Source organism: Sabethes cyaneus, chromosome 2 (genome assembly GCF_943734655.1).
Source record: "Sabethes cyaneus chromosome 2, idSabCyanKW18_F2, whole genome shotgun sequence".
Lineage (NCBI taxonomy): Eukaryota > Metazoa > Arthropoda > Insecta > Diptera > Culicidae > Sabethes > Sabethes cyaneus.
In genome coordinates, this window is record NC_071354.1 from 104,616,938 (window position 1) to 104,628,318 (window position 11,381).

The following is an 11,381-nucleotide window of genomic DNA, read 5'->3' on the forward strand; positions in this document are numbered from 1 at the left end:
CTGTGTGCCCAACAGATGTCTTGCATGTGTGTGTAGCAAAAGCCCTATTGTCGGCAGGAAAAAAATCCTCTTATTGAGCTTGACTATCCAGCTTTCCACGAGCGATAATGGCGGATATTGAGCACAAGTGGGCACAATCTTTTGACATTCATTGGAGGAGCGTCGAGTTCGCCCTGACGGAGTTACTATGGATACATTCATGATTGTTTATTGTTCGAATGTAAAAATGTAAACATTGTTCAATTTTGCAGATCAGCTAAAGAGGAACATAATTGAACGGACAAGTTTTATGGATTGTGGTTTCACAGTTTTCGGCAATTTCAGGGAGAATGTCCAAATACGCAACGGAAAGTTTCTTATCAAGTCGAGACGCTGTTCGAGAGCAAACTGACAACGGCTCGACCAACATGAAGTTAATGTTTGCGTTAATGTGTAATGTTTCGAATGTTTAATTCGCACGATTGTAAAAAAGTATTCTGAGCCAGTGCCTTCAGCAAATTATGGCCGCAAACCACTATAAAATTTTGAATCCGTATGGTTATGTTCCACTTCAGCTGATTTGCAAAATTAAACAATGTTTACACTTTTACACTCGAACAACAAACAATCATGAATGTATCCATAGTAACTCCGTCAGGGCGAACTCGACGCTCCTCCAAGGAATGTCAAAAGATTGTGCCCACTTGTGCTCAATATCCGCCATTATCGCTCGTGGAAAGCTGGATTGACGTTCACCTCACGCACACATCGACGCGCGAGTTGTGGCTGTTGTTAGATTTTACATTGATTTTACACGTTTGGTTTTGTTTTCCCCCAGTTATATTGTGCTTTGCAGCTGTACCTGGAATAATCCAGATTATTTTCTCTAATGCCAATGTATATGACAAAAGAAAACAGCAACATTGCAGTTCCCAGTAAACCATTTGTCGACCAACATTTGAAAGGGGCGGCAGCAAAACTAAGAGCAACCGTTCGCTACCTGGTTGTGATTATTGGAACTACAAAAAAAGTGCAATTCCCAAAATGCTTGCTGGCACCTATATGGAACTCGACTTTAAATGTAATATTTTATTGAATTATCAACAGTGGGAATGGTGAAAATGGATAATAAAGGTAAGAAAAAGCATTACCTTTCATTTGATATATATTGTTTCTGCTTCGGGAGATTATTAGAGCTTCGCAAGTGTATTTATGGTTACGAACTGTTAGGTTATATGTTTGGTTCTTGGCGCAGATGATGCTAATCAAGAAAATAAATCCGTTAGCATTTGAAAACACATTGGAAAACGCTGAAGACTGAAAATAATTGGTGATTCTCTATCCAGGATATGTAAACTTTACAGCTGACTCTATGTACTTTTGTTTCATGCGGTACAAAATCAAACATTAACATTTTTCTGCCATAAAGTTAATTAATTCGAATATTTTCACTTACCTTAACGTAGATAAACAAATTTCTTCCAATATTTCGCTATCTAAAATCCTGACAATTGAAAGGGTTAATCAAAAACTGCATTTTATTTCAGTTTTTTTCAAAAATGTATGGAGTTTGACAGCGATTTTACTTTTCATCACTTTTTCTATGCAGCGCCTCTAAGCGGGCGATAGCTTGTCAAAAACGCCTATACGAAATCATATCTGAACGAACAAGTTATATTTCACGCCATATAAGAACATATATGTACCAAAGTACGTGCAAAAATTTTGCCAATTATTTGTAATTCTATTTTGTGTAGTTTTATAACATGCAACTAAATACTAAATGCTTTTTACTAGCCATAATGGCGGAAGTGTTCGTAACAGAGATGCCATATTTTCTAAAAAAATGTCTGCAACTGCTCGAAAACCGAAAAAATCGAGCACTTTTCCGGCTACTCGAATTTTCTGGTTTGAAAATAATCTGCGAAAATCTGCACACTTTTTTAGGAAGTCTGTAAAAGTTTAAAGAGCTTCGAACAAAAATCTGCAACAAAACAATAAAAGTCATAAAAACTGCAAATATCTGCAAATTTATAATGATCTGCAAGACCGTTCCAAAAATCTGCAATTTGCAGACAAATCTGCAAATCTGGTATCCCTGGTTCGTAATATTTGAACAGCATTTTTGACATTTCCCTAATACATCGCACGTTTTCTTTCCGTGCATTCCTTGAGTGTTACCGTGAACCCGCGGAAAGAAAACGTGCGATGTCTTAGGGAAATGTCAAAAATCCTGTTCAAATATTACGAACACGTCCGCCATTATATGGCTTGTAAAAACCTGGATAGAGATTGCTGACATTTATTTTACGCACACTTCGCCACTTATACGTATACGCGATTTGTATTCATCGCGAATTTTTTTTCTGTAGCGAAATCGTTTCGCGATCCACGCAAACCACCAATACAGTCACACACTAGCAACCCTTATTCCTATCAAAAACATTCCATCAAGACTGGTCGCCAAAAGTCGAGAGATAGTAACAGCACAAAATATCCAGCTTTTTACGAGCCTTGATAACAGAGAACAGACATCCAAGCGAAAGGCCCCCACTTGGATAAAACTTATGTCAAATTAGTTGGGAAACTATAGTGATGGTGTCGCTAAAGGCGCATGAAATTCTACACTAAAATCACAACAGCTAACTTCTGGCGCTAGCATAACGCATACAGTCCATATATACTAGCGCCAGAGGAGCCAAAGGTTGTCAGTGTGCAAATCAAATGAATCATTTAGTTGGGAAACTATCCTGCTTTCCACGAGCGATAATGGCGGTTATTGAGTACAAGTGGGCACAATCTTTTGAAATTCATTGGAGGAGCGTCGAGTTCGCCCTGACGGAGTTACTATGGAAACATCCATGGTTGTTTGTTGTTCGAGTGTAAAAATATAAACATTGTTTCATTATCAGATCAGCTGAAGTGGAACATAATTGAACGGATTCAAACTTTTGTAGTGGTTTGTGGCCATAATTTCCTGAAAGCACCGGCTCAGGATACTTTCTACAATCGTGCGAATTAAACATTCGAATGCACTCAGAGGCAAACGTGAACATTGAACTTCATATTAGTCGGACCGTTGCCAAGTTTGCTCTCGAACAGCGTCTCGTTTTGATAAGAAACTTTCCGCTGCGTATTTGGCCATTCTCCCTGAAATATCCGAAAACTGCGAAGCCACAATTCATAAAACTTGTTGTCCGTTCAATTATGTTCCTCTTTAGCTGATCTGCAAAATTGAACAATGTTTACATTTTTACATTCGAACCTTGATTCGAACAACAAACAATCATGGATGTTTCCATAGTAACTCCGTCAGGGCGAACCAGCTAACTGGCACCTTTATCTCGTTTGCTTTGCGTTGACGAGACTTTTCAAAAAATCACCTGGCATCCCTGCCCCGGACAGCTGAAGAGCTAATTTGTGTGAAGAGTGGCGAATATATGATTTCTCGTTTACGCTAACGCTAACATGTTGGCATCGAAAACATGGCTGCCTGCCAGCTACTTGGGGCGAACTCGATCAGAGATGCCATATTTTCTAAAAAAAAATGTCTGCAACTGCTCGAAAACCGAAAAAATCGAGCATTTTTCCGGCTACTCGAATTTTCTGGTTTAAAAATAATCTGCGAAAATCTGCACACTTTTTTAGGAAGTCTGTGAAAGTTTAAAGAGCTTCGAACAAAAATCTGCGCCAAAACAATAAAAGTCAGAAAAACTGCAAATATCTGCAAATTTCTAATGATCTGCAAGACCGTTCCAAAAATCTGGAATTTGCAGACAAATGAAGATAGAATTAACAAAAGGGCGAATGTCGCAAGCGTAAACAAACCGAGTGAGGGTTGATTTTCCTATGCTGGTCCAGCAAAAAATAACTCTCACTCGTTTTGTTTACATTTGCGACATTCGCCCTTGTATATAGTCACTCTAGGTAAATCATGTATTATTGACAGTGTAAGCACGTGTAAGTTTTCTATGTTTATGCTCTTATTCTTTGCTTAGATAACATTTGTTTCATTATATTACGTACAGACTTACAAACAACACAGTTACAATGTCTTAGGTTAACCGAAAATGATAAAATTTAAATGCTGATTGCGTTTGTAAAAAATTTATCCATGTTTGAACGGGCAAACACGAAGCAAGCTACCCTAGCATTCAGCTGATGAACGAGAGAGAAATACTGTTGCTTTTCTCATCACTCTTGCGTTGACAGTTTCTTACGAGATTTCGTGTGAGTGTAAAAGAGATACTTTGACTGCGAGCAACCAGAACAGAGCTGCGCGCAACTGTTAGGCGCACAACTAAACCGACGAAAGAAAAATTTTAGATAATAATCGCAATACACACTTAAAAAAAAGTACCGAGTTCGGTAAATTATCGTAAATTTTACCGAACTCTGAGCAGCAGAACAAATTGAAAACCCGACCATCTTTAGTGTTGAATGTGGTCAATAGAGATACCCGACCCGACCCGTACCCGGTTTCAAAAACAAAATTTAAGAGCCCGTACCCGACCCAAACCCGCAAATTATTTTTTTTCAATACCCGAACCCGACCCGAACCCGGCGGGTACGGGTACGGGTGCGGGTTTCGGGCAAATTTTTCGCTACCCGACCATCTCTAGTTCATATATGCAAACAAAATTGTAAATATTAGTATAAAGTGCAATGTTTTGAATGCAAAAAACCCGAATCGATTCGCTTTTCGCGTTATCGAGAAAAAAATATTTGAAATAAGGCAAAAAATATGGTGTAAAAAGTACTATGCCCCCTTAATTTCTTTTCACCAAATCACGTATGATGAGTTTTAAAAATAATGTGTCATAATCTGTTGTGTAATGCTGCCAGAAAATCTAAAAATTTTGATAAACAGTGCAGCCGAAACGCGTTTTTTAAAACTCAGCATTCGTGATTTGGTGAAAAGAAATTAAACATTCTTGCAATTTGCATTGTTTAAAAAATCGTAGTAAATTCTAGTCAATGAAGAAAATATATTTTTGCACCATTGTCACTCGTATTGGGAGTACTTTCGAGAAAAAACATGAAAAGGAGGGGTATGATCTGATGGAAAACCTCTATTATATAAAATAAGTAACAATACTTTTCGTTGGGAGGGCTGATAGGAAACGTAACACATTGATGACAGTCATTGAGTCATCCAAAATTTACCTTTATTGAGCTTAGCTCGGAGTTCTGTAGTCAAAATCCAAAGTTGCACAAACACAAAGTGGCATGTTCCTTTTAACTATTTAAATGATCTAAGTGATGAGGATCCAATAACGATAATGTTATCAGTTTGATTATTCACACAAATGGTGACAAATATTGTTCAACCGAGATGATAGGCGAGTAATACTGTCATTAGAATCTGGTTTGAAGAAATCATTTTCGGATTGTTTTTAGAAACGCTTCCTACTTTTGTCGAGCATCCATTGGTTCATTTCCGGCAACGCTACGAATGGGACTGTGGGCTGTCTTGCATTATTATGTTATTAGGTCGAAAAGAAAGAACCCGTTTTTTAGCTGAATTTGACAAGATATGCCAAGCTGCAGAATTTAAAAACAGGTGTTACTTTTCATAAGAAAGCCATGCAAATAGTTATTTAAAGTTTTTTTTCTAGTACATGGACTATCGATTTGTGCTACATACTCAAGGATTTGAATTTTAAACACAAATACCTCACAACGACCTTCGGTGCGAATCCGTTTCATATTGGGAAGGAGTATTATAGGTTTTTCGACAAGGTCACTTAATACATAAATAGATTTTACTCTGAGTAATCGGTTTATTTGTATATTATTAGGATGAAGCACGAGTTAATCAGAAATTTCAAGATGCAGTATTAAGTGACATTCCAATTGAAATCACATCTGTAGATTATCGATATCTGATGGCACATTTAGCGAACCATGGCAATATTATTATATTAACCAATGCATCGTTACTATACTGTGATCTCTGCAAAACTAATAAACTGTCAATGGAACTTAGGTTTTATTTAAACTCAAATAACAAATCCCTAACTGAAATGTGAATTTATTGCAGATCTTGCTTAGGATTGAAGCCAGCATATATGGGTCATTATATAATCCTTTGTGGATACGATCAAAGGATTCGCAAGTTTATGTACAGAAATCCTGCATTTAAAGACAGTATGTTTAAATCACTATACATTTATACCAAGACTGTTTTGCTTTTTGTGCTCGGATTTTACTTATTTTTTAAGTTATTTTTATAACGGTAGTTTTATCCAATTAACGTAGGGAACGGTAGAAGAAAGTACTGAAACAAAAACATTGATAGAGTTCAGAAATTAAATAAGGGAGGGTCATTGAAGCAACGCTTAAGACGTTGTGGTATAGTGCTACTTTTTATTCAAGCTGAAGGATCCGCGGATCGAACTAATCCAAATTATCTACAAAATTGTTCAATTAAGTATTGTTCTAACTTTTGTATTTACGCCGCACTCATGGTTTACACTGAGTGCTATCACAAAGAGCACTCTTTGTCACCAGCGGGTATAAATCAGTTACTAGCGCGCCATAAATATATGACAAAGAACAATACTTATGTAGTTTAGGAACTGTAATGACAATATTTGTTTTTATAAATGCCTTACACATACCCTTTTCCAAGTTTTACCAAGTCAAGTGTACAGCTAAATAAGTAACATCGATGCACAATGAGCAGGACAACCCCGATTTACATGCTTATTAGATACTTTGTGTCGTAAACTAAGACGAGTTAGTCGCCCATAAGATTTTGATGCCATATTCAAACACATCATGTAGCCTCAAAAAAAAACCATTTCTTGAATCCCTATCTTCGTCTTAAAATTGTATGTATTTCACACACACTTTGTATATTAATATTAGTTGGGTTCTAAGTTCAAATGACATAATCTGATGTTGTTCTTTTATTGCCTTTTTCATCTTACAGAAATATGCTTTATGCCATTTGAAGCGGTGGAGCGAGCACGTAAAGTCAGTGGAACTGATGAGGACATAGTTCTTATTTATGATAAAAAACTTATGTGACTGCTGTATATAGTGACTTCTTTTATTTACGAGAATGTGAGAATTCCAAATCTTTCAATGAACCATCTAGACAATGGTAATGATTATCAAATCGCAATAAAACAATAAATTATGTCCAAATCAAGAGTTTTTCTATATACCTAATGAATAAAAAGCTTTCAAATTTCATCATGGAGATACTTACTTACTTATGTGTCCATGTCCGCCGGTCCGGCAGAACAAAGGGATGAAATCAGAGATCTCCACTGCTGACGGTTACCCGCCATGGCTTTTACCTGTCGCCAGGACAGGTTCTCGTCTACAGCCCGGATGTCGTTGGCTAAGCTCCGTCTCCATGAGCCTCTGGGTCTGCCTCTTCTACGCTGTCCTTGTGGATTGCAGTCGAGTGCTGCTCTGCAAACCTCGTTCGCTCCTTTCCTCAAGGTGTGTCCGATCCACTTCCACCTACGCTCACGAATTTCTGTGGCTATCGGCCGTTGATGACACCGACGATGGAGTTCCTCATTGGATATCCAATTATCAGGCCACCAGGCACGAATAATATATCGCAGGCACCGGTTAATGAATACCTGCAGTTTTTGCGTCGTCTCCGCTGAGACGCACCACGTTTCGCAGGCATACAGCAGTACGGATTTAACGTTTGAATTAAAGATTCGGGTTTTCGTACGTAGAGTGATCTGGTTTGAGCGCCAAATGTTTCGCAGACCTGCAAAGGCACCCCTGGCCTTCCTGATCCGTGTGGCTATATCAGTCTTGGTACCACCATCGGGCGTTGTTTGGCTACCAAGATATTGAAAGACGGCTACCTGCTCAATTTGTTGTCCCGCTACTGTAAAGTTGGTGGAATTGTCAGTGTTCACTACCATAGACTTAGTTTTCGCTACATTGACTGTGAGACCTGCTGCCTGGGAGCTCTCGGAGAGGTCGTCTAACTTGCTCTGCATATCGTTTCGGCGTTGTGCGAGCAGGACAATGTCGTCGGCTAGGTCGAGGTCATTTAGCTGCTCCATCGTTAGAGGATTCCAAGGCAATCCTCGATTTGGTCTACTGTCAATTGCTCCAACTAATATCTCATCCATAACGATGAGAAACAGAAGCGGTGATAAAATGCAGCGCTGTCTTACGCCAGCAGTAACCCTTATGGGGTCGGACAAGACGCCATCGTGCAAAACCTTGCACGAGAACGCCTCGTACTGAGCCTCGATGAGATGGACTAGCTTATCTGGAACTCCTCTACGCCTAAGTGCGCCCCAGATGTTTTCGTGATTGAGTCGGACGAACGCCTTTTCAAAGTCAACGAACACCAGCAGAAGAGAGTCCTGGAATTCGTTGATCTGCTCCAATATAATGCGGAGCGTTGTGATATGGTCTACACATGATCGGCCAGCACGGAATCCAGCTTGCTGCCGCCGGAGAGTAGCGTCGATCTTCTCCTGAATCCGGTTGAGGATTACCTTACAGAGTACTTTGAGAGTAATACAGAGCAACGTGATGCCACGCCAGTTACCGCATTCAGTTAGGTCTCTTTTCTTAGGGACTTTGACCAATATGCCCTGCATCCAGTCCACCGGAAAAGTTGCGGTTTCCCAAATATTGCTGAAAAGCTGATGCATCATCTGGGCTGACAAAGATGGGTCAGCTTTGAGCATTTCGGCTGAAATACGATCTATCCCTGGCGCTCTATTGGATTTCATACTCTTTATGGCAGCTACAATTTCATCCAGCGATGGCGCCTCCGAGTTCACGCGATTTATTCGACGAACTGTAGGCGTCGTACGCTGCTGGTTTTGTTGGTCTCTGACATTCGAAACTCGGAAGAGTTGTTCAAAATGTTCAGTCCATCGCTTAAGCTGTTCTGTACGGTCAGTCAATAGCTGACCAGCTCTGTCCTTTAGCGGCATCTTTGTATTCATCCTCTCACCACTAAGGCGGCGAGAAATATCGTACAACAAACGGATATCACCATTGGCGGCGGCGGTTTCTCCTTGTTCGGCTAGGGAGTTAGTCCAGGCTCTCTTGTCCCGCCTACAAGCACGTTTAACAACCCTCTCCAGTTCGGCGTATCGTTGAGGGGCAGCTGTCTTAGCCGATCTGGTCCGCGCTCGCTCAATGCCGGCTTTCGCCTCTCTCCGCTCGTCGATCTTCCTCCAAGTTTCATCCGAAATCCACTCCCTCCGCCCACTGCGCGCTTTGCCGAGGGTTTCATCACTGGTCGTGATGAAGGCGTTCTTGATGCCGGTCCATTGCTCTTCGACGGTACCACCAGATGGCAACTCCGAGGCTCGAGATTCAAGTTGTTCAACAAAGGCCCTTTTCACCTCAGGATTCTCCAATCGGCGGACGTCGTAGCGGCACCCAACTTTCTCCTCCCATCGTTGGACACGTGCGACGCGCAGACGTATCTCAGCGATAACAAGATGATGGTCGGATGCAATGTCAGCGCTGCGTTTGTTGCGTACATCAAGAAGGCTCCTTCTCCATTTCCGGCTGATGCAGATGTGGTCGATTTGGTTTTCTGTTCGGCCGACGCGGGAAACCCACGTGACTTTATGTACTGGTCTATGGGGGAAGAGCGATCCACCAATGACCATGTCGGTATTACCACAGAATTCTGTAAACAGCTCCCCGTTTTCGCTCATCTCTCCTAGGCCATGGCGTCCCATGACGCGTTCAAGGTCCGCGTTGTTTGAGCCAATCTTCGCGTTGAAGTCGCCCATGTGAATTTGGATGTCCCCCTTCGGGATTTTCTCAACCACGCTGTTCAGCTGGCTGTAAAAGCTCTCTTTCTCCTGCAGGTCGGCAGCATCTGTTGGCGCATAGCACTGGATTGCCGTAAGGTTCCTAACCCGTGTTCTAAATCTGGCAACGATTATTCGCTATTTTATTGGTTCCCACTTCATCAGGGCCGCATGTGCCCCAGGGCTCAGTAGGAATCCAACTCCTCTTTCTAGAGTAGCATTTTCACCTCGTATGCCAGAGTAGAGCAAGACTTGCCCGGATGATGTCCTGTGTTCGCCAGTACCCGGCCAGCGGACCTCGCTCAGCCCCAGGATTTCAAGCTTCAGGCGGCTAGCTTCCCTTGCAAGTTGAGCCAGCTTGCCCTGCTGGGCAAGGGTCAGTATATTCCATGTTCCGATTCGTGTCCGTGTTTTCATGCTAAAGGTCGTTGCCAATAATCCGGAGAGATTTCTTCTTTCATTTTCATTAACTTTTTGTGTGTTCTGGTACAGTAGGCTGTTAACCTAAGGTCCTTATCCCGCTGATGGGGCTGCCATCTTAATGTGGGCGGGAGGCACTGTGCCCCCTTTCCTGTTAGCATACGACAACCGAAGTTGCGTACCCCAGCCGGCACCTCGTGGAGGTAGGAATAGGAGTTAATGAACAGAGGTTATGAAATGCACATGTTCACCCTTTGCCAGCCATCATGGAGATACAGAGAAACAAATTCCAGCATTATAGAGCAGGGCGGGGCATAAGCGCGATGTTAGAAGTTGTTATCAATTTTTACGAGATATAAACCCAAGGAACATTTTTGTTGTATAGCAGCTTATCAAGCGCCTGTTCCATTGGTTTTAGCTATACAATAATTAAACAAGCTACTCTTAAACAAAAATGTTTGTTGGGAAGAAGCATAGCAATAAAATATATTCTATATTGATTCAATAACTCAATACCTTCACATTGCATGGGCATGGCATAACCTTTAGGATTACTTAAGGGGACATAAATGACTAAAACTTTTGAAAATTTCATTACTGTTTTATTTCAGGTCTTGATTCTGCGATGTTTTCCGCTAATTTTGATACTAATTTTGTAATGATCCGACCAAGAGAAGTGGCCGAAATACGATCTTACACATAAGCATTCCAGAGCGGCGTGGAACAACCCCGACGGAATAAAACGCCGCTCCTGAAAAACCACGCTTTTCAAACTTTATGTACCTTTTTCTCAGAAACTACACAATGTATTGAAACAAACTTTTGTTTGTTTGTACTAGCTTGACGAAGACTTTTATAGCTTTTGAGCTTTTTTTTATTCTATACTAGCTGACCCGGCAAGCTTCGTACTGCTGAAGTAGACCAAAACACAACAACTGGAAAAAGAATCATGCAATAGAGGTTTTCCGTCAGATCATACCCCTCCGTTTCTTATTTTTTCTCGAAAGTATCTCTAGTACTCTAGAATTTACTACGATTTTTTAAACAATGCAAATTGCAAGAATGTTGAATTTCTTTTCACCAAAGTTGAGTTTTAAAAAACTCATTTCGGCTGCACTGTTTATCAAAACTTTTGGAGTTTCTGGCAACACTGCACAACAGATTTCGACTAGAGTGACTATATACCCAGGGGGATCTATCGGTAAGGAA

The 11,381-nt window shown here is 40.8% G+C and overlaps 1 protein-coding gene across 1 annotated transcript; it reads left to right on the forward strand.

Moving 5' to 3' along the window:
- The first annotated feature begins 5,150 nt into the window (after window positions 1–5,150).
- Window positions 5,151–7,109, forward strand: LOC128737497 (protein GUCD1). The gene is made up of 6 exons (XM_053832140.1): window positions 5,151–5,321; window positions 5,380–5,542; window positions 5,598–5,721; window positions 5,781–5,968; window positions 6,023–6,129; window positions 6,917–7,109. The coding sequence occupies exons 1-6, from the start codon at window positions 5,315–5,317 to the stop codon at window positions 7,012–7,014; spliced, it is 687 nt and encodes a 228-aa protein (XP_053688115.1). The 5' UTR covers window positions 5,151–5,314; the 3' UTR covers window positions 7,015–7,109.
- Window positions 7,110–11,381: the final 4,272 nt, after the last annotated feature.